The sequence below is a fragment of the Thalia democratica genome, chromosome 9 (genome assembly GCF_965202585.1).
Source record: "Thalia democratica chromosome 9, ktThaDemo2.hap1.1, whole genome shotgun sequence".
Taxonomy (NCBI): domain Eukaryota; kingdom Metazoa; phylum Chordata; class Thaliacea; order Salpida; family Salpidae; genus Thalia; species Thalia democratica.
Genome location: NC_139173.1, coordinates 7,551,529 through 7,579,199, shown reverse-complemented (window position 1 = coordinate 7,579,199; position 27,671 = coordinate 7,551,529). Strand labels below are relative to the sequence as shown.

The 27,671-nt window shown below is 27.1% G+C and overlaps 1 protein-coding gene across 1 annotated transcript; it reads left to right on the top strand.

The window, feature by feature from the left end:
* The first annotated feature begins 209 nt into the window (after nucleotides 1-209).
* LOC145844685 (copper-transporting ATPase 2-like) lies at nucleotides 210-26,562 on the top strand. Its single transcript, XM_082952095.1, has 23 exons — nucleotides 210-387; nucleotides 1,845-1,956; nucleotides 3,621-3,721; nucleotides 4,063-4,293; nucleotides 6,805-7,077; nucleotides 7,225-7,560; nucleotides 9,187-9,283; nucleotides 9,720-9,892; nucleotides 10,150-10,311; nucleotides 10,675-10,911; nucleotides 11,524-11,757; nucleotides 12,985-13,204; nucleotides 13,611-13,780; nucleotides 15,379-15,506; nucleotides 16,867-17,050; nucleotides 17,870-18,043; nucleotides 19,126-19,251; nucleotides 19,638-19,773; nucleotides 21,100-21,287; nucleotides 23,879-24,082; nucleotides 24,235-24,455; nucleotides 24,737-24,908; nucleotides 25,597-26,562. The coding sequence occupies exons 1-23, from the start codon at nucleotides 283-285 to the stop codon at nucleotides 25,726-25,728; spliced, it is 4,116 nt and encodes a 1,371-aa protein (XP_082808221.1). The 5' UTR covers nucleotides 210-282; the 3' UTR covers nucleotides 25,729-26,562.
* The last annotated feature ends 1,109 nt before the right edge of the window (nucleotides 26,563-27,671 follow it).

Genomic DNA, 27,671 nt, shown 5'->3' with positions numbered 1-27,671 from the left:
ATATTAGTTGAAATGAAACCAGTTTTTGCTATTTTTCAGTTCAAAGTTACTTTAATTTCTTATAACTTTTTTAAAAGTAAGTTTTTTAATTTGTTATTTTCTTTATCCATTTAACAATTTAAAACCTATTTTTGTGCTCATTAAACTTATAAGTGATTTTAGATATTTCAGAATAAATAAATCACCAATATTGTGTTTACCAGGTTTTTATTTAAGTCTGTTTAAAAAATTATACACAAAAATTATATAAATTGTTAACTTTTTGTTTTGAATCCAGTAAAAATGAGCACATTGGCATTCATATCCATTAAGGGAATGACTTGCCAGTCATGTGTTTCAACTATTGAAGGAATCCTTTCAAATATGGATGGTGTTAGCAGTGTTAAAGTTTGTTTGTTTTGTATATTTCTGTAATAATTCAAGTTTGTGTTGTTAATTTTTACTTACAACATTTATTAGATGTATTTTATTGCTTTGCAAATGATGATTTTTTGTTTGCTGTGAAAAAAGTAGTACGTTAAAGAATTTAGATGTTTCCTTTAGCTGGTTAAGTGTGAAGTAAACTTTTCAAAATCATTAAAAACAGTTGTGTTGTCAAATACTTGTATAAAATAATTTTCATTATTATAGATATTCTAATATGAAAGATTTTAAAAATATTACGTTTTGAAATGTATCTTAATAATTTTTTCATAACAAAGCACAAAAACTTTAAAGCTTTTTCCAAAAAAAAAATTTGTGAACCTTTATCAATTTAGTATTGTGTTAAGACAAATAAAAAAAAGTATTTTAAATATAATTTGTACTAAAAAAGATGTTTTCAGTTTTGACAAGATTTTATTTTCCTTTAAACAATAGTATTTTTATACATAATTAAATGTACATAAGGAGAGGGGAATTTTTTTATAAAATATAACATTCACCCTTACTTGAAAGATTAAAGTATATGAATTACTTTTTATAAAATAAATCAATTAACTGTTGAGAAAAAATAAATTTTATAAAATTTTTATATATTATAAGAATATTTTTTACAAGTTGTCAACTTTGACTATTTGTACAAAAGTGATTCCAAATTCTTACATCTATTTTTACTTAAAAACAAAATAATTACCCTCTATGCCCTTATAAATGCACCTAGAAATTCTAAATTCTAAGTATAAGATAAAACAAGTAAAATGAATATAATTTTTCTTATAAATAGAATTTGAAATTCTATAAACAAAAGTTTCTCTTTGAAAATTAATCAAATTTAATGGTTAGTTTTTTTAGTCCTATATGGGATAATTTAAACAAATCAAACTAACAAATTAATTTATAACAAACTTGATTTATTCAAATAATATTTTAAATAAACTAAAGGTTCTAAACTTAGTATTTTAGAATCTTAGAAATTATTTAAATAACCTTAAGTGTATGCTGAACTTTGCTCTTTGAAGCTATAATTTTTTATAAGTTAAAAAATTAATAACAGTGTGTTATAAGATTTATGTTAGTAAAGATGCTAAATTTTGCTAAAAAAAAATTTTGGTTTTCAAATAAAATGTATAAGTACTAATATTTAAACTTGTATATAAAACTGAAGGTATATATTTTAATTTAACTTAGTTTAATAATATTCTAAATTTAAGTTCTTATATTTATTCATAATTTTTCAAACTTAAACTTACTTGATTTTAAGTCTACATAGTAATAATTAGTTTTTAAGCTTTACTCATAAACTCACACTAGCTTGTTTTTTCAAAGAGTTTCAATGGTGTTGTGTAAATAAGTTTGGAAATGATTTTCAACAATAATAACTTTTAGTATAATAAAAAGCTTAAAAGTACTTCTTATTACTACAGGTTAATCTGAGCAAAGAAAACGGTCAAGTTTATTACGACAAGTCTGTTACAAATGTGGAAAGTATTGTTGAAGCAATTGAAGACGCTGGTTTTGATGCAAATAATTTTGAAAGTTTGTTTTAAGCACAGTTCCATGTTTGAAACTTGAAAAAAAGATTATATAAAAAAAGTTTTTCTTTTGATATTTAAAAATAAACTTAGCACATGGTTGCAAAAAAAAACCTGTAATCCTGGAATAACCTGAAAAATCTAGATTTTGACAATTTAGGCAAAACAAATTTTGAAAAACCTGAAATTTGTAATTTTTTGTAAAAAAATCAGGAAAAACTTGGAAATTCCAACAAACTCAATAAAAATCCTAGAAAAACTTGGAGCTTTCTTTTCAACTACTCCTACATGTAAATCAATGAAATTTCTTTTTGATACAAAGTATCTATCATATAGATTAAATAAAATTGTATCATAAAATAATTTTTCATTAAAAAACATATTTAAAGTATGTTTACAGAATATTTTTAATGTTGTTATACTGTTTAAGATAGTTTTTTTTTTTACCTTAAGTTTAATTTTATACTAAAACTACGCCAAAAAATTGTTTTTGAAAAAACTGGAAGAAATTAAGAAAACTTGGAAGAAATTTACAAAAAAATTCAGCAACCCTGTTAGCAACTTTTTATCGAGTTTTTATTGTTTTTGATATACTTTAAGGATATTGAACCTTTTATTTGTATTAAAAAATCAATTTATTAATAACTAAAAGCGTTTAAAATGTATAAACTATACAATTTTTATTCTAAAATTATAAAATGTAACTTTGAGTTAAATTTTCTTTTTAAAAACGATTTATGGTGTCATATGAGAGCTTGTTTTATGAGTTTAATCTACTACTACTGAGCATAAAACACTTTTTTAATTATAATTAAATTTGTAAATAGTTTTCTAAAAAAGAGTACTTTAATCATTTTACTAATTTTATTATTTTAAACTTTCCGAAAATATTTTTTCTACTAGATCTCTTAAACTTGTGGAATAAGTGATTTATTATAAACAGTCGAATACTGTTTGTTATTAAAAAAACATAAGTTTTAAGAGAGCAATAAAAAAAACAACGCTTTTTTATTTTATGTTTACAAAAAGGTTTTTAAGTTAGTAGAAAGTAAATTATATAAGTATGAATGACGTTGTGTAACAACTTATGTGTAAGCGTACTTCTAATGAAGTCTTTTTTATTTATATAACAGTTTAAGCTGTTTATGAGAAACCTTTCAAACTCTGCAGCTTTAGTATCTTTATAATTCGAAAATTAGTTAAAGTCTTGGTAACTGTAAAAAGTATCTAGATCTTAAATAAATTTTAAGAAAAAGTCTAGTTTGAATAATAAGATTATTCCTGATAACAGATCGAGAGTAACAATTAAATATTATTTAGTTTACCTTTATTTATTATTATGTGTTTAAAAATTTCATTTAGTGTTAACTTTTTAATTAAGTAAATAGTTTTACTCTTAATATGTTGTTTTAAACATTTATTGAGTATTTTAGTTGTTTTTAGACAAGGGTATATGTTGGTTCCGAAAACTAGCTCAATCTGTACTAAAATTTGATAATGAAAACAGATTATCTTGCATAAAATTTTATCTACAAAATAATTTAAAAAAAATTTACACTAAATTTATTAAATTTGTGAAAATATAATTAAAACAATTTCTTGATGTAAACATATACAAAAAAATTATCAATACAAAATGATTTGAAGTTAATTGTGGTTGCTTAACAGGTGAACAAATAGTAGTTAACATTGATGGAATGACATGCGATGCCTGTGTACAAACCATCCAATCAAATGTGGCTAAAGTGCCTGGAATCATCTCTATTGTGGTTAGTTTATTTGTTATTATTATTATTTTTTAAATTCTGATGATGATGAAAAACAAAGTGAATACTTAAACTTTTAAGGTTTTGAGTTCATGTTAATAACTTAAACGTTTTTACACATCAGTGAGATTATTACTATAAAGCATGTAAAATAATTTTTATTGCACTAATTACTTATTAAAGCTTAAAACAGTCTGTCAATTAGAATATGAACCAACAATAATTCTTTCAAAGCTTTGTATTGTTAAAACATTTTAATTCAAGTATGGCCAATTAAAGTTGTTAATTTTATTTATATTTATATAATATTAATAAAAACTCCTCAACAAAAAACAAATTTCCAGGTTCATCTGCAAAACAAGCAGGGGGTGGTCGATTTCTACCCTGAAGTTCTGCAAGTCGACGCCATCGTTGAAGCCATCGAAGATCTGGGTTTCGACGCTGAAGTGTGCACCGAAGGCGTGAAGAAGCGAACTTCGAACGGAAAAGTTTCGATCGAGGGGATGACCTGCGGTTCGTGCGTGCAGACCATCGAGTCGCAAATCGGCTGCTACACCGGAGTGCAGAGTATAAAGGTTGGTGTTGTTTTTGTGCAACAAAACTCTACAGTGCTTCAATTTCATTATTTTTTTTTGGTTTGTATTTATTAACTATTTTTAGTTATCTAAAGCTATCTGCAAGACTGTTTTAAACTAAAAATGTAAACCATACGTAATTGTTATTTGAAGAAAAGTTAAAGGCTGCAGATTCATTTAAGCTGCATTCCTTTGTTTAATATAGTGTTGCTTTTTTTATCTCTCACTGATAAAACATTGACCTAAGTAAACATGATTTATTGTGAAACCTTTCATTTTTATTACTTAAGGGTTAGTGTTGTCTTTTACTTCTTTTAATGTTTTATTTTTTATGCAATTGTGATTTTATTACGTAACTCATGCACAACTTTTATAAAAGTTTAATTTTGTAGTTTATTTGCTTAACTTTTTTACAATGATTTAAAAAGTTTTTTGATTGATACTGCATTGATAAAGCGACTAAGCAAATAAAACTCATAAAAAAAGCTAAATATAGTTTTCAAAAATAATTAAAACAGGTTATGACGTTTAGGTACATAGTAAAGCCAACTATAAGAATATTTATATTTTAAAGGTTAGGTTAATATTTCTGCCTTAGTATATATATATATATTCTAATATTTATTTAATTATATAAAAACTATAATTTAAACAGCTGTTTCACACATTGAAATATAAAATTTCATGTGATCGTCAGTAAGTTACAGTTTATTATAATAGTGAACAGAAATTTCGATTTTAGAATTTTTTATAACAATTATGTATTTTATAACAATTTTTATAACAATTTTTTATAAAAAATTCTAAAAAAAAATTCTAAAATTGAAATTTCTGTTCACTATTATAATAAACTGTAACTTACTGACGATCGAATGAAATTTTACATTTCAATGTGTGAAACAGCTGTTTAAATTATAGTTTTTATATAATTAAATAAATATTAAGCTCCAATTTGATTTGTCGAGCACTATCGATCAGAACTTTGTATAAAACCTTTAATATATATATTCTAATGTTTAAAATTTACTGGGAAATATTAACAAGAACAAACAAATACAGTTTAAAAAATGGATGTTAATTATGCAACGCAAATAAAATACAAATTTTAAACATTGAAAAATCAGAATCTCGAAAAAAAAGAAATGAATTGCAAACTGGTTGTCTACATTACCGAAAACAACTTATATAAAAACTGTGTTATTAATGTTGTTCAAAATACGCTAGTTAATTATTCTATTATTGCGTAATAACTAATTTTTATAATTTTGTTACTGTGCTTATGATGTTTGCCTTTGATATAATAAAACACTTGGCTGACGTGTTGAAGGCAAAAACAGTTGTTCTAAGAGAAGTTTATTTTTGTGCAGTTTTATTTATATGTATATATACATACTTACCTGGTAGGTTGTTTGTAATTGCTTTATAAATATGACTTCAGGATTAGCTGTTTCAAATTTATTATTTTGATAAAAAACTTGGCTTCTTTTAGCCGAACACCATCTAAATAGTTTACTATTTTGATTGTAGTTCGTTATGTTTTTAATCATTTTAGTAACAATAATGTTTTCTTAATTATCTCATTTAAAATAAATAGAATTTTAGAAATGATAGTAAAAATAAATATTTTTACTATGTGCTAATCTACTTGATGTCTTTTAATATCATCTTAGCATTAATGCTAAAAAATTTCAAGTTATATATCAGTTTTGTTGTTGTAGATTAAATAGAATCTAATGTCTTTGACTATACATAGCTGTAAAAAGTTGTTTAAGCGATACTCTTACAATATCTTAACAACTAATTAACTGTTTTTAAAATTGTTTTTCAACCTTGCAGTTAAAATATTTTTAAATGAGATTAAAATAAATTGTTTACAATTATAAAATATCTCTTATAACGTGCAAAAACGATATTTTTTTAATTTTTTAATGTTATTTTGCGTTTTTTAGTTTAATTTTCAATTATGACTCAGTTAAAATCTCATCTTTTATCTCTTAGTGCTTGAAAACTGCTCCTAGTTTTTATATTTGTGTATAAGTATTTGGTAACTAAGAATAAACTCTACAAGTTATAATTAAAACTTTTAAACAAGGTGGATCACTTTATTACCTTAACAAGTATATTTTTAATTACCTTTAATTGAAGCTTTACTATAAAAATGTAATTCTATAACTACATGGTTCATAACTTTGTGTGAAGTTTATTTTGTTAGTCAAAATTACTTAGTTTAAATAAAAGTCGTTGTGATAAATTAGACGAAAACATTACTATTACATGTTCAAATTAGTTGTATTTTAATCATATAAAATTTACTACATCAGTGAATAAATAAAAACAATACTTTTAACGCAAATGTCAAAGATGCTTTACTATTTTTAAAACAAAATTGGTAAAACTAGAAGCATTAAACAAATAAAGCCTACTAACTATTTAACTATTTAAAAACTACTCGCGCCAAATATTTTCTCAAAAAACCATTTTTAATTTTAACTCACTGAAAATTCCACTCAGGTTTCCCTAGAGAACAAAGAAGCCGAAGTGGAGTACAACAAGGACCTGATATCGCTGGATCAGATCAAAGACGCAATAGAAGACCTCGGATTTGAAGCTTCGATAGTGTTCGGCGTCGTATCGCCACAAAAACAACCAATCGGCGACGCGAATCAGTTCACAGAAGTTTCGCTGAACTCGCAGAGGTCCGTGATCATGGTGAACGGGATGCGGTGCAACTCTTGCGTGAGGAAGATTGAAGGAAGTCTGAGCGAGAGGTCGGGCGTCGTGCAGGTAAAACTGAACTTGAAAGTAATACTTCCGTTTAACAACCCAAACAATTTTTATTTACCAAGTTTCAATAAAAAAACTACCAATAAGTTTCTGACCATCATCATGTCGGTTCACGGTCGTCTTAAAAATCTCAATTTAATTTCGCAGGTGACGGTGTCGCTGGTGGAGAAATGCGCGTTCGTCGTGCACGACCCGGACGTGGTGACGGTGAGGCAGGTCGGAGCCGAGATACAAAAGCTGGGGTTCGAAGCCGTGCTGCCGTCGGGGGAGTCGCTGAAACCCGACAAGAGGGAGGGGGAGAGCATCCCGCTGGTGAAGATAAAACCCCCGCCTGCGGGTAACGATTCGAGCTCGGTGAAGTCGAGAAGCAAGAGCTCGAACTCGAGGAGCGAGAAGAAGCTGCTGATGCCGTCTGGCGGCGGGATTTATCAGAAGAAAAAGGAGAAACACTCGAGGAAAGTGCAGCCCGTCAAGTCAGAGCAGGTAGTTGTGAAATTGTTGTCTGTTTTTCATGAATTATATGAAAATATTTTATGTTCTTTTGCTGTAGATGTTTTAAATAAATGATTTTAGTTGCATTAATTGTCTAAAGTGCTAAGTATACATTTTACACACTTAGTTGAGTTAAGCATGGTTATGTTACCTTTCACGTGTTTAATTGTTTATATTTTATTAAACTTTACAGTATATGTATCATTAAAAAAATGTCATTGCAAGTTTAAATAGTTTAAAGCTTTTGATTTTCCATGATTTTTTGACATGGCTTTATTCTTAGCATATATTTATTAAACTAGTTCACAACTTTTATTACACATAACAACACTTTCTACGGTTTTTAATTAAAGTATAAAATATCTTTAATAACTTTTTTGAATAGTAATAAGGATAAGTTTGTTTGTACTAATAAAGTTGTTTTTTTTTTTTAACGATAAAGCAATAAGTTTATATATTGTAAATAATTATTTCTAATTGTGTTGAGCAAAAATCTTGAAAGAATTTTTTTTTTGTTCTATTTTAAAACCTTAACTTTAATTTGTACGTAGGCATATTAAGGGCATAGGGGTAAATTTTTTTAAATTTAGTCTTGTTTTTTACATAATTAGTGTCACTTTTTACCACTTATTTAAATTCAGAGTAATTTTTGATAAATGAGCGCACAATAGGTCCTTCATCGGAGTTTAGATAAATTTTTTTTTTTAAGCTTTTGTCGTAACTTTTTTATGGCTATTTTAAAAAATCTGCTTCCTACAAGTTGTTTTGTAATGTTTAAAAGTAAATTTCCTGAAAATTAGAATTAAATTGCATTGAAAATATATTTTTAATATATTTTTCAAAATACTGAGAAAATTGTTTTTGAAATTTTTTGATTCCATTCGGTTGTATCAGATTTTTTTTACAAAACTTGACATATCCATAAGTTAATAATTATTTTTTGTTCTATAAAAAGTATCTTATAGTATATACTGTAAGCCTTGAAATAAGAGCCAATGTTAACTTCTGTAAAAGAAGAAATGTTGGACCTCCCTATGCCCTTAAAGTACTACTATTTTAAACTTCTTAGTTAAGTCAAAAGGAAAAATATAACTTTTATTTGAGTATTATAGATCATTACAGAATTTAAATTTTACAAAATTTACTATGAAATTATGGTTTTGTAAATTTTTAGTTCTTTTTATAAGTTTTTAGACTTATAGTTTAGTTAAGTGCTTTTATACCAAAAAAATACAATTAAATTTTTTAATTATTTATGGAATATGATCATGGATGTTAATAATTTATATTATTATGTGCTAACCTATTCTGTGTCTACAACTTGTTTCATGTTTTATTCTTTAAGTTATTTTTGAAATGTTTTGTAGTTGATTCGTTTAGGTTCTTCTTTATTCTTCTTTACTTCAATAATGTTTCAGAAAAATAAGATAAACATATATGTTGGAAATATAATAGTAATATAATAGTTAGTTAATAATATAAAACATATAGTATAGTATCTATAATATTATACATATTTCTAAAGTATAGTATCTATAGTACTGCCTGTTTAACTTTAGTATCATGTCAACGTTTGTTGAAATATTTTTTTCAAACAAATACAACACATTGTAACAGGTATCAATACAACTGGATGACAATGTAGCGAGGTGCTTCATTTCAATAACCGGTATGACTTGCGCTTCGTGTGTTAACAATATCGAACGTAACGTCGGTTAGTTGTTTCATGAACTTAGTGGATTTCAAAAATATAAATATTTGATTGATTATATACCTTAATGTTGAATAATTGTCTTTCGCTTAAGATATCGGTACTATAAATATTTAAAAATGATCGTATTATAAGTTGACTGTTTTATTTTATCGATTAAACGATAGTTTTTTAGAATAGTTTAATGAAAATTTCCAAAATTTAAACTTAAAAATACAGAAGTATTTAATTTTAGATTTAGTTATTAAAATAATTTCACAGCATTTGTTATAAATAAGACTCTTTTAGTTGTTTTGTAATCTTATATGAGGCTCACTTTTAGTTATGTATAAAACAGTTGTAACGAAACTCTAGTCGAAAATATTAAACTATTTTAAATTACTTTTGACAAGTTGTAAATTATTTAACCAAACACACATACAAATCCACCCTCATGCAGGCAGGGAAGAAGGAATAGTGTCGATACTGGTGGGATTGATGGCGGGAAAAGCAGACGTCAGGTACTTACCCGAACTCGTAACTCCGGACGAAATTGTCAATTTCGTCGAAGACCTGGGATTCGGAGCGACTCTGATGGAAAGCAACAGCAACAATGGAAACGTCGAACTGAATGTGGGTGAAGTTGTTCTTTTGAAAAATTAAATTTATAGCAGTTCACGAGTAAATTAGCTTGTTTTCAAAACGAATAAAATGCAAGGCTATAATTTTTTTTCTCCAACCATTACTAATTGATGTTTTTTTTTCCAAGATTATTTTTTAACCATCGTTGAAACTTTCGTAATTATAACTAAGCGATCCAAAAATCCTCTAACATAAACTTCAGCCAAAAATTACAATTTTTTTCAACTTCACTTAACTTTTCATGACAGATCGGGGGCATGACGTGTTCAAGCTGCGTGCACAAGATAGAGTCTTCACTGCAGAAAGTCGACGGAGTTGAGTACGTTTCTGTGGCGCTGGCCACTTCCAGTGCTCTTATCAAGTACGACACCGGCATCATTGGAATACGCGACATCATCAAACATATTGAGGTGAATTTTTGTTGTTAATTAATAATTTGTTCAATGTTAAAGTTAAGTTGTGGCTGGCTACTCAGTATTATTGCATGTATGAAAAAATTGAAGAGTGACTTTCTGTTCAACACTTAAATGAACAAAAATTAATCGTTAAGAACACAATAACAAATATGTATTATAATTTATAAGCTACATAAACTTATAAAAACATTGATATAGTCGAAGCAGCTTCCGTGATGAATTTTAAAAATTTGTATTTCCATTATAAAAACTACAAGACTGTGTTTTAGCTATTTTTAAAGTGTTTTATTTTATTGTGTAGCATATGTAAAACTGACACAAAATTATAAAATACTAAAATCTAAATTCTTTCTCCAGTCGATCGGTTTCACGGCAGTGTTGCGCACAAGCGACAACAAGCTGGGCGGGTTGGACCACAAGAACGAGATCGCTCAGTGGCGGCAAACGTTCCTGTCGTCGCTCATATTCGGGCTGCCGGTCATCATCATAATGATATACTACATGGCTAGCGGGGCTCACGACCATCCGACCATGCTGTTGCCCGGCTTGAGCCTGCAGAACGTCCTCATGTTCGTCTTGTGCACCCCCGTACAGGTTGATTTATAATTGCTCTTAATGATACTTTTATATACATAACATTTACAAGCACCCGTACAGTTTTGTAGTCAAGTATTTAACTAATTTAAAAAACTTACTGTTTGAATTTTCTCTGCACCCCTGTTCAGATCGGATTGTTTCTACAAGTTTAAAGTTTAGTTATGATAATTGGTTGAATAAGTAGTTGTTATAATTGACATAGAATTGCGTATCTAATTCTATGTTTAATTTTTGGAAAGGTGTTTTTTTAAAAAAACTTTGAACACAATTTAATGTATGATCTTTGATGGTTAAAATCAATGTTTGCAGTAATTTTCTTAAACTAAATTCAAAGTTGCTGAAAACTGTAGTCTATACATGTTTTTAAATTTTGATAAGCAAAAGTAGTTAATTTGACAGAAATTTCCTTAAACATGAAAATACCTAATGTTTAGTTTTTTACGGAAAGTATCTTATATTTGACAATTTGCTTTATGATACTTTCAAATAAATTTTTATTGTTTTAGCTTGTAGTTTTTTGAGTAAAAACTAAATAATTCACATTAAGTTGATTATATAATTTATTTTATTTAAAATTTCAACAAAATTTCAACAAAACCAAACTTTTAGTTGTTCGGAGGAAGGTACTTCTACGTGCAAGCTTGGAAATCAGTGAAGCATAAAGCGGCGAACATGGACGTGTTGATCGTCATGGCAACCAGCATCGCGTACACCTACTCCCTGGTGATACTGATCGTTGCCATGATAGAGCAGAGCCAGGGATCACCCAAAACCTTCTTCGAAACCCCACCCATGCTCTTCGTGTTCATTTCGCTCGGAAGGTGGCTCGAACACATTGCAAAGGTTCGTTTATGAATTTGATAAAAAATAATTTTATTAAAGGTGATTTATTTATAATTATTTATTTCCATATTTATTTACATAACTTTTATATCCCAAAAAATGTCATTTAATTTTTTTTATAAACTACTTTATTTCCTTTTTTACACTTAATTTATGTTTTCATGGCTAGAACACATTGTGATGGTCGGTTTTAGGAATGTTAAAGTAAATAATTTAGTTAAAAATGTTGTATTTTATAAAATGTTTCATGTTTGTTCTAATTAAAGTTAAATAAATACTTCAATAATTTATTACGATTTTTTTTTTTGAATAAATGATATATTTCTTCATGTTGATTTACATCACTATATGTTCTTCATAGTAATATTTTTAAGATTTCAGAGTAATATGTTTGTTTTATTATTTTCAAACTGAAAATAATTTAAAAAAAGTATTTATACTTGAAAAAGTTTTTTTTTCATTTAAAATTTTACTTTATTTATGTTTCTTTTACTTTACAAACAAAGCAAGACATAAAAAGCGTAATAATATAGTAATAACGTGTTTTTTACAATAAAAAATCTCTTTCATTTCAAATTTAAAATTAATAAACTAGTGTGTAAAGCCATATACTTTTTTCGTCATAAAACAACACATAATTTAAGCACTTCATAAAAAAATTACAATTAAAAATATGAAAAAATGAATAGAGCAAGACATCGAAAAAGCTGGTAATTTTTATTAATTGATTTTACGTTTTTATTTTGTTTGTTTTATTGGAAACTGCACACAATTCAAAACTTTCCATATTTCTTCTTTCGTATATGTACTTATTATTTTATATAAACGAAACACATAAAAGATATCCGCAGAGGAAGGCATCGGAGCACATTAGATTCATATTTATAAAACGTAATGTTTTTTCAAACCTTAAATTTTACCTAACCACGTAATGCAAACTATTTGCATTGTTTTTCAACCTTGTTATGCTTATAACAAAAATATATTTTTTTACACTTTATATTTTAATATTTTAATAACAACCGAGCAAGACATCAGAGGCAAAATATAATGTTTTATTTTGAATTAAAATTTATATTTTATTAATTTATATTGATTTTTCAAACTCATTATGTTTATGGCATAAATAAATATAAAAACAGAGAAAGACATCGGAGCACATTAGATTCATATTTATGTATAATATATTATATTTATTTTTATATTTTTATATTTCAACATCAACAGAGCAAGACGTCGGAGGCGCTGGCGAAGCTGATGCAGCTGCAAGCCACCGAGGCCGTGCTGGTGGTGTTCGACGGCGACAAGAAGGTGGTTGAGGAGAAACTGATACCCGTCGAACTGGTGCAGAGGGGGGACTTTCTCCGCATCGTCCCCGGCGCCAAAGTGGCCGTCGACGGAAAAGTGGTGGAGGGGATGTCCATGTGCGATGAGAGCGTTATTACTGGTATGATTTGTATACAGTTTATTTAAGGAAAAATATTTTTAAAAATCACTTATCTCAAGTCTTAGAAAACTATTAAGAGCGTCATTACTGGTTTGTTGAAATTAAATACCTTATAAATACACTTAATTTAAGAATGAAAACTTCAAATATCTCAAGGTATAAATAACTTATAGTTCGTTAATAATCGTTTAAAGAGTTACTTAGTTTATAGTAAAGCTTAACAAAAATTTTAAAACAAAGTATTAAGAGCCGCCCTTACGAACAGAATCTCATTTCTTTTTTTCATAAAATCATTTCATACTTACCTCAAAAGTTGAGCTTTTTCAGGAAAGTTTGCAGTTAATCCGAAAAACTTTTCTATCACGATTTATGTATTATTAATATACGAATACAATTCAACCCGCAGGCGAATCCATGCCGGTGCAGAAGAAGGCGGGTGACGGAGTGATAGGCGGTTCCATCAATTTGAACGGGAGTTTGCTGGTGCAAGCTACACATGTGGGGCAGGACTCCGCGCTCAGTCAGATCGTCAGGCTGGTCGAAGAAGCACAAACTTCGAAAGCTCCCATTCAACAGGTGTGAGAAGTATTTGAATGTATTTCTGATTAATTTTAAGTTGATAAAAATTCAGTATTTAATCCTATCTTTCATATAATTATAAAACTTGTGAATATTAATACATTGTGAAAAAACTGTGATTTTTTTAGAATAACTGTTATTATGTTTTTACTTAGTTGCAACTTATTTCAAATAGTAGTTTAAATACCAAAAAAGTATTGACATTTAATTTTATTCGGGACAAAATTTAAATAAAAAATGTCGACAAATACACTGCATTATTTTATTAAGTAGAAAATTTTTCGAAACACACTTATAAACTACTTTCATGTCTAAAGTGTTTGAAAATTTTTTTTATAAAATTTTTTTAGCAACCAATTTGTTTCTTTTATCATGCAACTTTGAGTAAATATGATAAGTGTTCTTAAAAATAAAAAGAAAATCTAAATAAAAAATTTTGTTTCTTAATATCTTTAAAAACTTTAAACTTTGTAAATGTGAAGTTTTAAGTTAATAAAACATTTTAGGTAATTTTGGGGAGATTACAACAAATAAAATCTAAATACTTTATAGTCTTTTATCAAAAGTGTGTTTAATTTTTAAAGTTCTAAAGTTTGATTTTTAATATTTACTTTTGAATTTACACTTAAATGTTGTATGTTAAAAAGCCTAAATAAAACAGCAATATTTTGTGTTGATATTCCTAATGAAATCAATACATAGAGTTGAGTTTTAAATATGGTCAACTGTTCAAAAGCTATTGTGAATATTTCAATCAATCGATACTAAATTACTTATATATCAGTACATGCAAGGTTTTATTCTCTCACAGGCTATTTGTTAAGGATTTATAAGAATATTTTTTTGTGTTTTATTATTTCGTGGCTGGTTTTAAACTTATCGGCGCCATACAATTATTCTTTATTGATTTTTACAAAGTAAAATGTTCAAAAGTAGCCATTGTTGTAAATTTCAAATGAATAAAAAAATATTCGCTCTCGGATTTGTCCGGATTACAAGTTCTATACAAAAAGATTTAGCATGTAAAAACTACTTGAAGTTTGACAAAAAAAAGTTGTTCAAACTTTTCGATGCGCAATAAAAACTTTGCTCGTTTTTTTTTGTTTTCCTTGTTTGAATTGTTTAATTTTCTGGTCGTAGTGTATTTAGCACGCCCCAGCAGTTTCTTGAAAATATTTCAAATTATTTTGCTAATTATTTTTTTGCTTGCTCATCAAGTTCGCGTAGCTGTAGAGAAAAATTCACTCATGCGCCAACATATTAGTCATGTAGTGTGAGTTGCAACGTTGTAAAGTATGATAATTAATTGGGCTTTTAAAGTTCATCTAAATATAACTTATAGTAACAATCTAGTGTTTGTAACTTTTTGGTTGAAGTTAGTTATTTAACTATAACTTCGATATACAACTTTTTTTTATTATAGAAAACAACTATGTTTTTTAACTAAAATGATTTTATGCATTGAGTAATCACCTAAATATATTAAATTAAACTACAATTTATGTCTAAAAATTCAAACAATGTATACTAAAGTAAAAAAGTTCTAAGGTTCTTGTCTGAATATTAACACTTCAAAGTAAATATTCAATATTCAGATAGCGGACAAGATAGCAGGGTATTTCGTTCCCATGGTGATTATACTGTCAGGTGTGACCCTTGTTTCCTGGCTGGCAATCGGGTTCACCCACCCCAGAATACTCGACCAATTCGCCGACCTGCACAAGTATGATCTTATATTCAAAATACATTTAGTTAATATAAGTAATTAATTAAATAAGTTAAAAGTAGTCTTGCATTGTTTTGTATCATGTGTATACGTAGCTTGAATTTTTGAGTTTGTTGAAAAAAAAATGTTGAGTTTGTTGAAAAGTAAAATTAATTTCAACCAAATTTTTTCGTGTTATTAATGAGATTTGCAAGTAGGGAGTTAGTTTGAATTTTATTGAAATTTGTTTTTAAATAAAAAAAACATGTGAGTTTTTTTTTTGTAACACTTACTTAAAAATTTCAAGTATAAAAAACAAAAGCTAAAGCTAAAATTAAACATTTTTCTATACTCAGAATTTTAATTTTTGAACGTAATTTGATAAACTTGCTTTAGAATGATATAATTACTTTGACATTTTGTATATCTAGTTTTAAGTAATATATATTAATTTTACATCAGTTAGTTTTACTTTAAAAGCTGTTATTTTATATTGATAAATTTAACTAGTTTTAGTTTTAGTTTTATTATCTATACTTCATTATTATTTAAAATAAACACACGAGTGGTTAACTTACGCTTTATTCAACCAAAATGAAAACTTTCTATATTTATAACTTATGTAAAATAATAGTATACAAAGTTGTTATTTCAACTCTGTAAAGACTTTTTTTTACTGCAATAGAATAACATAAACACTTTAAAAAATATACAACAAATGTTTGAACACTACAAAAAAAACCTAATAAATATAAACTAAACACAACATTTTTTATAAAACAGTTTAAAGTTATAGTTTTAAAATTTGATACTTAAAAAATTGATTTTTTTAAATATCAATAAATTTTTAAAGTAAATTTCCATAAGTACAAAATAAAGAACAAAAATACTTCTGCATTTTGTTTTGTGTTACTACAAGTTGAAATAGAATTATGATTTCTTCGACTGTTAATTTTATTTGTTCAGAAAGAAGTCTTCATTTAAAATTAATTTCAAAATATTATCTAAATTAAGTTTACTTAATGTTATTTTTATACAAAATAAAGTACCTCAAAAGCTAAACAATAAAATAACTTAAAACGAAATGACGTAAAATCTTATTAGTGATAAACATTCTATTTAATATTCTTTATACTGTGAAAACAAAAATCATATAATGAAAATTTATGCAAGTAAAACTTGAATTAATTTTTAAGGTACGTATTTGAACTAGCTCTTGAACTTTTTATTCTCATTTCTAAAATCAGAGTTTGTTTTCAGTTAAAGCAAAATAACTGCAGATCTAGACAAGTTTTAATTTAGGTTTATCGATTTTTAAAACAAAACTTTCAAGCTACAAAAAATAAAACCCACCACCAATCATATTATGACGTCACAGGTACATATCGGACAGGGAGATGGTGATCCGCTTCTCCTTCCAAACGGCCATCAGCGTGCTGGCGATCGCGTGTCCGTGCGCGTTGGGGCTCGCCACCCCGACCGCCGTGATGGTGGGAACGGGCGTCGGGGCGCAGAACGGGATACTGATAAAAGGGGGCCAGCCCCTCGAAACTTCCCACGAGGTTGGTTTTTATATGTTATTGGATTTTTTATTTACTATTTCTTTTAGTACATACATATATATATATTTTGTCAATGTAAATACATGAACAAATAATTGCTTTTCATATATTTTCAAATAATAAAAACATTCTTTAAATTGAAGTAAAAACTAAATAGCGGTATTTTTATGCAGGCCTAAGTGGTTTAATTCTTATACTAAGCTGTTGTTTTATGTAGTTTAAGAAAGTTTTAAGTATTTCAATTTTGTGGACAACTTATAACTACAAAATATAAAAAAAGTTTTAAACATGCACATTTTTAATATGTTGATACTGATAATGTTTTTTATGGTCATATTTACATCAGAAGTAAAGTTGTCATTCACTTTGGTTTTACGTGGTACTTAAGTTTTTATTTATCAGTTTTGTTTGTTGATTAAAGAAAATTAAGTAATACATACCTACATATACATAATAGATACTAAAAATAAGCAACGTTAAAATTCAGTCAACGTTAAAAAAAGCTCACATCCAGGCAACTTTAGTATATTTACCATACTCTAAAGCAGTAGCTCCTAATTAAAGGGCAATGTCTCCTCTTTTAAGATTTATTCCTTTAAAGTAGAGTTAAAACGTAAGGGGAAAATTTTTAATAAAGTGTAATACTTATTTTTATACTAAAATCATTATAAATTTACAATCAAAGGCAACTTTTGAAGATATTTTCAACTAAAAACTGCTAGTAGATTCACGAGAAAAAGACATTTTTTATACTAATAACTCTACATACATATTTAACATGCAAAGATAACATTTTAATACTAAATATAAATTCTGCAGATAAAGACGGTAGTGTTCGACAAGACAGGTACAATCACGAAGGGCGAGCCAGAAGTGGTAGCTACCAAGTTGTGCAGTGAAGTATCAACAAGGTTGTTCATGGCTATTGTGGGTACTGCTGAGAACGCGAGCGAGCATCCGCTCGGCCAGGCGGTTGTGAAGAAAGCCAAACAAGTTTGTATTTCATTGGCTAAGTTAATCTTTTTAAGTCTGTTCTGGAAAGTTTCTTCAGTTATTTTTATATTGCAAAAGTTTATCAATTACTTTTTAAACATTAATAGAAACAATAAAAGTTTGTTGTTTAATTTTTTCCATTTTTTTTGTGTGAATTCAGTGACTAATTTAGTCTTCTGCAGTTTGTTCAACACAAGACTATCCATTTCAATAGCTTATTGATTTCATTTTCAAATATTTTTGATATAAACACAATTTTAAAAGATAATCAGTAGCTCAGAATTAATTTACAATAAAACATAATACAAGTTTTCAGGAAAAAAATTAAAGTTTGGAAAAATCAGTTTGTTTTGAAAAACCACAAGTTGCAAAGGCTTGAGTATCTTTTTAAAAATACATAAACAAATGTTGAAACTCACATTGAAATAAACAAACAAATTTGTTTGAATAAACACCTCATTATTTACATTATTAACCATGTTGGCCTCGAATGAAGCGTTTTATTACTCAATTCACTGTTAAAAACTTTGAGTTTTGTAAAGTTTATTAAAGTATAGTTTGCAAAGCTTTTGAAATTCTTATCTTGACTCATTTAACGCTGAAAAGTTGTTTAAACAATTTTGAACGGATGACTTTAACCTAAATTTGTTGAACTTTTGCTTTAAACAATAGATTATTAGCTAAAACAGTAGATTTATATTTATAAATTTTCTTAGTTTTGATAAATTTTTGGGGTAGTAAAGTTATGTATTGAAAGTTTTTTAGAATGTTATTTTCCTATTAACTCAAAATATGATAAGTTCACCCGAAAATAGCATCACAATTTTTTTGACTCGGCATGGTTTTTGAATTAACATAGAAGAAAAACATGTTATATTTTGATTACAAGTTTTTATTTTTTACCTCTAATGTACTATTTGACTGTTATATACTACCTTTTTGAGACTTTGGTGTTAAATATATTTTAAGTTAACAAGTTTTATCAACTAAATCAAAACTTTTAAAACAAACTCGCTTACCAAATAGTTCCAACTATCTAATAGATACATTAAATAATACAAGTAAGTATAAACAAACACCAGGTTCTGGGTGCTGAAACGCTCGGAAACGCTACAGACTTCAAATCGGTGGCAGGTTGCGGAATTCAGTGCACAGTGGAAGGTGCTGTCAGTTTGCTATCAAACAGCGTCAACTCTGCTGTTGATCAGGTGATTATTGTTTGTTTGTTAAAGAAAGAATGTTTATTAAATTATTATTTTCTTTTAATCTACATCAGTAGTCGGAAAACTGCGGGCAAAATTTGGCCGCCTAAGAAAAAGTTTTAACACAGAAGACGGTTTAAAATTTTGTATCCAATATATGCTATTTTTATTGCTTGTGAGTAATATATGCTATCTATTTTATGTGTAATTCATTAGACGCTTGCGTTTGAATATTTAGTTTAAAAAAAAATTCTTAAAACACTCTGGTCTGCGAAGAACTTTTATTGAGTAAAATTTGTTTTTTTCTAAAAGGCAGCTGACCTAAAAAAATTGCTGTTATTAATTTTCAATAATTTTGTTATATCCTTATTAAACATGTTCTCATATAACAGAGTGGAGAAGATTTTGCGAGATCTAAAAACGAGGTGAAAGACCTGAAAATGAGCAAAAAGTTCAAAGTTTTGATCGGAAATCGCGAATGGATGGCAAGGAACGCGATTGAAAATACATTGGACACCACTATGTCTGGTTAGTATGAATTAATATTTTTATACTACATAATTTTATATCCATTAAAATAATTTTTCCAAATTTCTTACAAATTTTGAAGAGAATTAAACAATTAAAAGTACTAATTAGTAATAAAGAATTAAACTTTTTAAAATACTTATTTATATTTAGTAATGATAAAGTTTAGTTTTATTAATGTATTATTTTGTGGTGTGCAATACATATTTCTTACTAGAAAGTAGATTACTTTCAGTAGTTTCGCGTTTCAAACCACTGATCTGAACATGGCACGTTTTTAACCAAAAATATTTAATCTTGTAACGGTTACCAATTAACTTTTATTTATAATGATACTTATCTCCATAAAAAGTTCCTCTTTTTAATATAGCGAAACTAAACTTTGCAATAAAGTTGTCAATTTCTATAAACAATATGTTTTACTCTAATTTTTTATTGTGTTAATATTCCTTAAGATAATTTGTGAATATAGCTTTTGAAAAAAATATTGAAGCTAGTTTTGTATATGTAAAAAGCTTCGAACGGTTTTTTAGATAAATTTATTTATAACCTAAAATAGTTTTTATTTTTTTTATAAGTTGTTAGCACCTTTAAAATAGGAAAAAAATATGTTGTATTTATTACTTTTATATTGTGTCAAAATATTAAAGTTTTGACAAAGTTAATTTTAGAAGTGTTTTATATTTTACTGCTAAATTAAAATAAACAAATGTATAAAAAAATTTAAATAAAAAATGACATACACCTAATAACTAATAACTTTCACATCTATTTTAATTTTATATAACATTATCACATTCATCCAAATTCCTAAACTAAATTTAGTTCTTTAAAAGAATCAGCGAACCATTAAACAGACACGAATTTGTTATGCATAAGTTATCTTTTTTTTTTATTTATAATAATTTTCCTAACTGGTTTGGTAAATATATTAAAGTTTTGCAATTCAAATGATTTTTTTAACACAGAATTTTTTAAAATCTCTCGAAAAGTATAAAATGCTTTCAAGGCATCATTTCTTGTACAATCTCTTTAACTATCTGTCAGAATAAAGTTTATTATGCTGTTATTTTTTTGTAAAAATTATAAAAAAAACAAGTAATCAAATCACACAATATTTATTTATTGTCATGTAAGAAAAAAAAAAAAAAATTATAATGAAAATGCAGTGAACAGTTTCAGCATGATTATAGTGAAATGTGCTAATGATTAGTATTTAAAATAAATTTAAATTTAAAAATTTGCTGATCTCAAATTAATATTGACCCAACATACATAGTAAATAAAAAAAAAGTTTAAAAAAATTGCTTATAATTTTGGCAACAGAGCAGGAGGAGTGCGGTCACACGGCCATCCTGGTTGCCATTGACAACCGGTTGTCAGGGATGATAGGTATCGCGGACACTGTGAAGGAGGAGGCGGCCCTGGCGGTCCAAACCCTTAAAAGCATGGACATCGACGTGATACTGCTGACCGGAGACAACAGAAAAACTGCGCGTGCCATCGCAAGACAGGTTGGTTTTATTAATTGTTTTTTATTGATTAAAATTTTCTATTGGTTTAATTATATACTTAATATTTTATTTTATAGTTTAGAATTTTTTTAATTATTGTTATTGTAATAATCTACTAACATGCTTAGCTTACATTTAAGACAACTTATTTACTTTTTGATTTATTATTAAAAAATTATAAATTCAAGCTTATGTTTAGAGTTTTTGTATTTATTCGTACAATAAAATGTGTTTAGCTCTGTAGTATTATAAATATATTATACAGGTATCATTATTAAGATTTAATTTTATGGTAGTTGTTAAACTTTTGAAATTAGTTTTTTTACAAATTTTTTCATCTATAACCGTCAGAAAACTACTAAATTATTTTCCATTCAAGTATTAAACCTTTTCACTGTAGTGTATTTTGTGTTTTTATAGAGTAGTTATGTTGCTTTTGTTGTTTTTAAACCAAAGGAAAACAACTAAACACAACAAATTTAACATGTTTAGCTATTTTAATTCTAATTTTTCATTGTATTGCTTTTTGACAAAAAGATTTAAGAATACCTCAATATTTAAAAATTAGACATAAAACACATGAATTTAAATTTGAGCTTAAGTCAAACAATGAAAGTTTTGCCAAGCCACGAAATAGTATGCCCAGGCAAAAAATACTTATGCTTCGATAAGTTTTCAAAATGTGTGAAATTCAAAAAACTGTTTGTATTATTAATTAAGTTTGTAAGGTTTTTATAAAAAAGCATTATTTTAAGTATGCGTATAAACATTTAAGCTTCTGACTTTTTATACTTTCTATCTATCATAACCAGTTTTCCTAAATACATATATTTTATACATTTTAGAAGACATTTAATTGACTAGCAGTTCACAGACTTAAAACAATTTATTTGTCTAAACTCAACAGCGCTTACTTTTTTGTTTAGTATTTAAAACCGCATGTACTAATTTTAAACTATTATGTTTTAAAATCTTAGGTCTACAACTAGAAGTTATTATCTTAGTAGTTTTTTTGACTCTTTCTTTTCAATGTATGAAGTATGTATACTTTATTCTAGCAATTGACGAAATTTATTTTTTTTAAATGCTACATGACAACTAATGCATAAAAATATCTAAAAAAGTTTTACTTTTTATTACATCTCACTCTAATATTCTTAAAAACTTACAAAAAGTAGGGTTTTACTTAAAAAAGCATTGTTACATAAATTGAGTGTTAGTTAAACTAACATTGAACTAACTCACATATCAGAGTTTAATTATTTAGAATGATATTTAGCGATAAGACGTTGTAAAGTATTTTTTGAATACATTTTTAATATTAACAGTTAGAAGATAAGTTTCTGTATTACTGTATGATATTTGATTTGTGTACATAATGTCACGTAATTTTTATGATGCAAAAATAAGAAAAAATTGTTTGTAGCACAAATATAGTTTGTCTTCAACAAATTATATAAAACCAACGTGAAGAGGAAATCTCACAAACATGTTCCCTTTGTAGTTTTAATAATCGTGTTGTGACTGCTATGTTTAGTTACTCTACTATTTTTGAACACTAATCCTGCCAATTTGCGCTTTTTTTAATTTTCTTGTTTCAAACTTCATTTTTAATGATAAAAGCAAATATTCGATGTTTTATTAATGTTTTATTTTTCTCTAAATAATATTCGGCGTCTTTTTGTTTATGATGCTGTACGACTACAAACAATACCTTATCAAATTAATGCAAGAAAAAGTATTTTAGAGTTAAAGTTTATGCAAGTGAAACATGTCTCAACGGTAAGAACAGTTTTATAACAGCCTACCTTTTCAAAACTTAGCTTATTTTATGTTTCTTATTTGCTTTGTTGTCTTTTTAACTAACTTACCTAGGTTCTAAAGTTTTGTTCAAACATTTTTTTTTAATCCAGCTACCAACATAAAATATACATACTTAAAGTATAAGTTTAAAATTACTGTTTTTTAAATCAGGTAAAGCTAGGCATGTATAATATTTATTTAGTTTTTTAAATAAACGAACATACAACTTATATAAATTTTAGTTGAATAATATTCATATAACACCAAAAAATAAAGGAAATCTAAATATATATATATTTCAAAAGAATTTGTGTAACTAAATGTAGCGGGCTTACTAAAAGATACAGCCACAAAGTATAATGCTTGATATTTTTATTAAATAAGTTGTAAGTTTGTTTAAGATACGATTACGCTTAAACAAATGTGTAGCTTAAAAATTTTATGAACTATTTGTTTTTACTACTTATTTTCAAAAACATATACCTACAAAAATACTTGAACTGTTTCAATAAATTACTTTTTTTTACTTTTAACTACATGGTATAGGCACAACTTGACATAATACTCTTAAGTTGTTAATATAAATTACTTTTATGTTTCCATCAAGTCTGAGAAAAGTTTTGGATTACTTATGTTTTCTCCTCTTTTGAAAACATATACTAACCTATTATATTTAACGTAAATTTTACATATTAAAATTAAACTTTATATAAAAATAAAGTTTTATGTTTTAGAAATTAGACTATTTTCGTAGAACTATTATAACAACGAATTATTTTATCCGCTAGGTGGGGATAAACAAGGTGTACGCGGAGGTGCTTCCCTCCCACAAAGTTTCCAAGGTCAGACAACTGCAGTCCCCAACAACCAAGGTTGCCATGATAGGGGACGGTGTCAACGACTCCCCCGCACTCGCCCAGGCAGACGTGGGGGTTGCCATAGGAACGGGGACGGACGTTGCCGTGGAAGCCGCCGACGTTGTATTGATCAGGGTCGGTTGAAATTTGTAATTATATTTATTCTCGATTAACAATATTGTTTAAACTAAAATCTGTTTTTCAAAAAAAACAACATAAATGTACATCAGTTGACTAAGTTAAAAATTAATTAATCAATCAATTATAAAAACAAAATTTCACCACAGAACGACCTCATGGACGTGGTGGCGGCGATCGACCTGTCCAAGGTGGTGATCAGAAGGATCCGGGTCAACTTCGTCCTGGCCTGCGTATACAACCTGGTGGGCGTCCCGTTGGCCGCGGGCGTGTTCTTCTGGGCCGGGGTCATACTGCAGCCGTGGATGGGTTCGGCGGCCATGGCGGCTTCCTCGGTCAGCGTCGTCACCTCCAGCTTGATGCTGAAATTGTTGGTTGTTAAGTGTTTTGTGGTAAAAGTTTATTAGTTGTTCAAATCATTCGTTATTTAGGTTTTATCCCACCGTTGTATATTAGAAAAGTGTTTTTTTTTTTGGGAATTAAAACTTCTTAACATAGAGTTTTTGTAGAAAAAGTTATTATTTTTTTAAATATTTGTTTTATGTGAAATTATTTTAGTATTTTTAGGTTGCTAATATTCTTTTATGTTTCAAAACTTTTTTTATAAGTTAAAATTTGATGTAGACATCTGCTGATATTTTTCAATTTTAGTCACAAGAAACGGGATCCTTCCTCCCTGCCCCAACCGACCTATGTTACTAATGGCAACGACGTGTTGCGTGACGACCAGGTGAATGTCGTTGTGGGTATTGAGGGGGCGCTTCAACCCCAACAAAAGAACAGGGTTTCCACTGTACAGCAGATACAAAAAATTAAAAATAAAGTAAGATTTGATTTCATACAGTTTTTGTAATATTTATATGTTTTAATTGTAAAAAATCATCTCTTTTTAGTTTATGTATTTTTTAATTTAATTTTCCGGATTTTGAAGCCGATTGTTTTACAAAATATTAAAAAAAATTACTTTCTAAAGCTATTGAGTCGTTTGGAAAGTATATACAAAACGAATATTTTGCGAAAAATAATTTTTATTTGTTGAATCTACAAACTACATTCATGATTTTATAAATTCAAAAAATTGATGTTATAGTTCATAGAAACAATACACTTCTATAACTTTATTTATCTGGTATTTGGTAACTTGATAGGTTTCAGGTTTTTTTTATAAATTAATCAAGCTACCAAATACCGGTTTAACAAAGTTGTAGAACTGTATTGCTTTTACGAACCATAACACTTAGTTTTCAAATTTATAAAACCTTGAACGTAAAATCAATTTTCAGGTGGTTGAAATATAAATCATTTATTTAATTTATTATAATGTTTTCCTTATTTAACACCCAAACTTTTATAAAACAAAAATAGTGTCTAGTGGTAATTCAATACTTAAAGCATTGTGATAGTCTAGTTTGAACTTGGAATAAACTAGATCAAATATGTGCTGATTTATCAACTAATTACCAGTGAGATGATATATATAATTTTTATTTTAATTATCAAAAATTTACCAGGTTGTCGAGTCGCTTCACTCGCTGTCGATAGGAAACGGATCGATAAGTTTGAAGAACGAAACTCAGAGCAACAACAAGGAGAGATCTTTGTTATTGGAAGATGAAGACACCATTGAAGACGACGTGTTGTGATTTGATTGGTTGATTAAACATTTATTCTGTTATTTGATTGGTTGCTTGCACGACAGTTCAAGTTCTCACGTTTAAAGTTTTAATAAGTCAAATGAACTATGTCTTTTGAAAAGTATTAAAAAGGCTTTTGTCATCATAGTGTTATCAATTAGAATTAGAGGATTTATTTAAATTTCAAGTTGTTTTATGAGATGTGGACCCTTAAATTTTTTAACATGAATTTGAATTGTCATGCATCTGTGCTTGATTGCTCTTTTTTTTTAAACTGTAACTTTATCTTTTATCTCCTCACTAGTATATAGTATTTCTTCAATTTTTTTTTGTTGCCATTTTGTCAGCAACGGTGTCCTTTGAAGTTAGTTTTTTATTTGCAGTATCAGATGTATGCAAGTATGTAAGTTTTATATATTTTTTATTTTAAATTTGTCATTTTCGTGCCTTCATGTAATTAGCACTTTTGCATTCCTTTGACCACATTACTTTTAGAATCAGTGAAGTTTTAGTATTTCAAAATGATGATTAGTTTTTTATGTACAACTAAATTTTATACAACTAATTTTTAATGTATTTAATTGTAGTGTAGATATCTTTTTCATTTTTAAACATGATCTTTACATTTCATTATTTAGTTACTGTATTTACCAAATACAAATTGTACATCAGTTTTAAAACAAGTTTAATTTTAAGTTGATCATTTCAAACTAAATTTTAAAGCTTACATCAATTTTCGCAGTCAATTTTAGAAACCCACAATTTTTCAAATATTTTTACGACTTTTATTTAGCTTACTTTTACTGCCGTTTAGTAATATCAGAGATTTTTAAAATTGAAGTAATACTCGTTTATTAGTGTTTTTATTGTAGTTTAATGTGTGTTTGCTTTAAAAATACTTAAGCATGGTTTTAAAATTCATGAACTTGAATAATGAGCTTTTAATGGTATTAAATACGTTACAAAATTGTTTAGTATTGAGTTTTAAATTAAAGTAATCAAGTTAAAAATAAAGTTATAATTTTTTTAAAATAAGTACTTAAAAATTAAATTTTTTTATAATGAGAATCTACTAATTGTTAATTAATTTTTTTAAAGTCAATAAATATATTTTAATTTCTTATCTAAACATGTTTTAACAGTTTAATAAAACAAATCGCTTGTCAAGTTTACTCTTTATATATATATATATACATATATATATATATTAAATAAACTGAATATTTTTCTATTTTTCAAAAATATTTTGAAGTAAAAGAATCCAGACTAGTTTAGAAGAACTCACAGGCTTTAAAAAACTTTGAAAACTTTTTGAGTAAGTTTTGAAAGTTATGTTTTTATACTTTCTAATTATGTATATAAAACTGTTATTAGTTCTTAGAGTAGTTTCTTTAAAGAAAAATTTGTAAGGCTTTTTATTTCTACCAAATAAGAATCTATAGTTTAAAGTAACCATTCTATAGCTTAATAGTGAAAATTTATAATATTTTTAACTAGTACTTCACTTAGGTTTTTAAAATTATTAAATAAGGCTAACTAGGACTTTTTTTTTGTGAGTTCAGTTTAATTGTTTCTATACCTGTCAGCTATATATATCATCTTGTTTTTAGATAATATAAGTTTTATGTGCTATTGGTTTGTCAAAAATAATCTAGCTTATTTAGTACATCGTTTTTTTTTGTCAAACACTAGCTTATTTAGTATATTTTTCTTAAAATTACTTAAATTTCTATTGTACCTTCAAAGTTTTGTATTTTGGTACTATCTGTGAAAAGGAGAAAATGTTTGTAATGTACTCATCTTGGAATGTCAATAACAGTTTTGAGTCTAAAGTAAATATTTGTATTTATTTATACAGTTACTAAAAACTGTTTTCGGTTGTTTAGTGAAATATGAATCCCTTAAATTACTTGCTTTGTTCAAAGCTCAAAATTTTAATTATATTTATAACC

What these genes read in the sequence shown, in the direction of transcription:
- LOC145844685 (XM_082952095.1), top strand. Translation starts at nt 283, where the DNA reads ATGAGCACATTGGCATTCATATCCATTAAGGGAATGACTTGCCAGTCA. An exon ending in CCGGAGTGCAGAGTATAAAG is followed by an intron (nt 4,294 to 6,804) that starts GTTGGTGTTGTT and finishes AATTCCACTCAG; the next exon opens with GTTTCCCTAGAGAACAAAGA. An exon ending in CAATTCGCCGACCTGCACAA is followed by an intron (nt 15,507 to 16,866) that starts GTATGATCTTAT and finishes ATGACGTCACAG; the next exon opens with GTACATATCGGACAGGGAGA.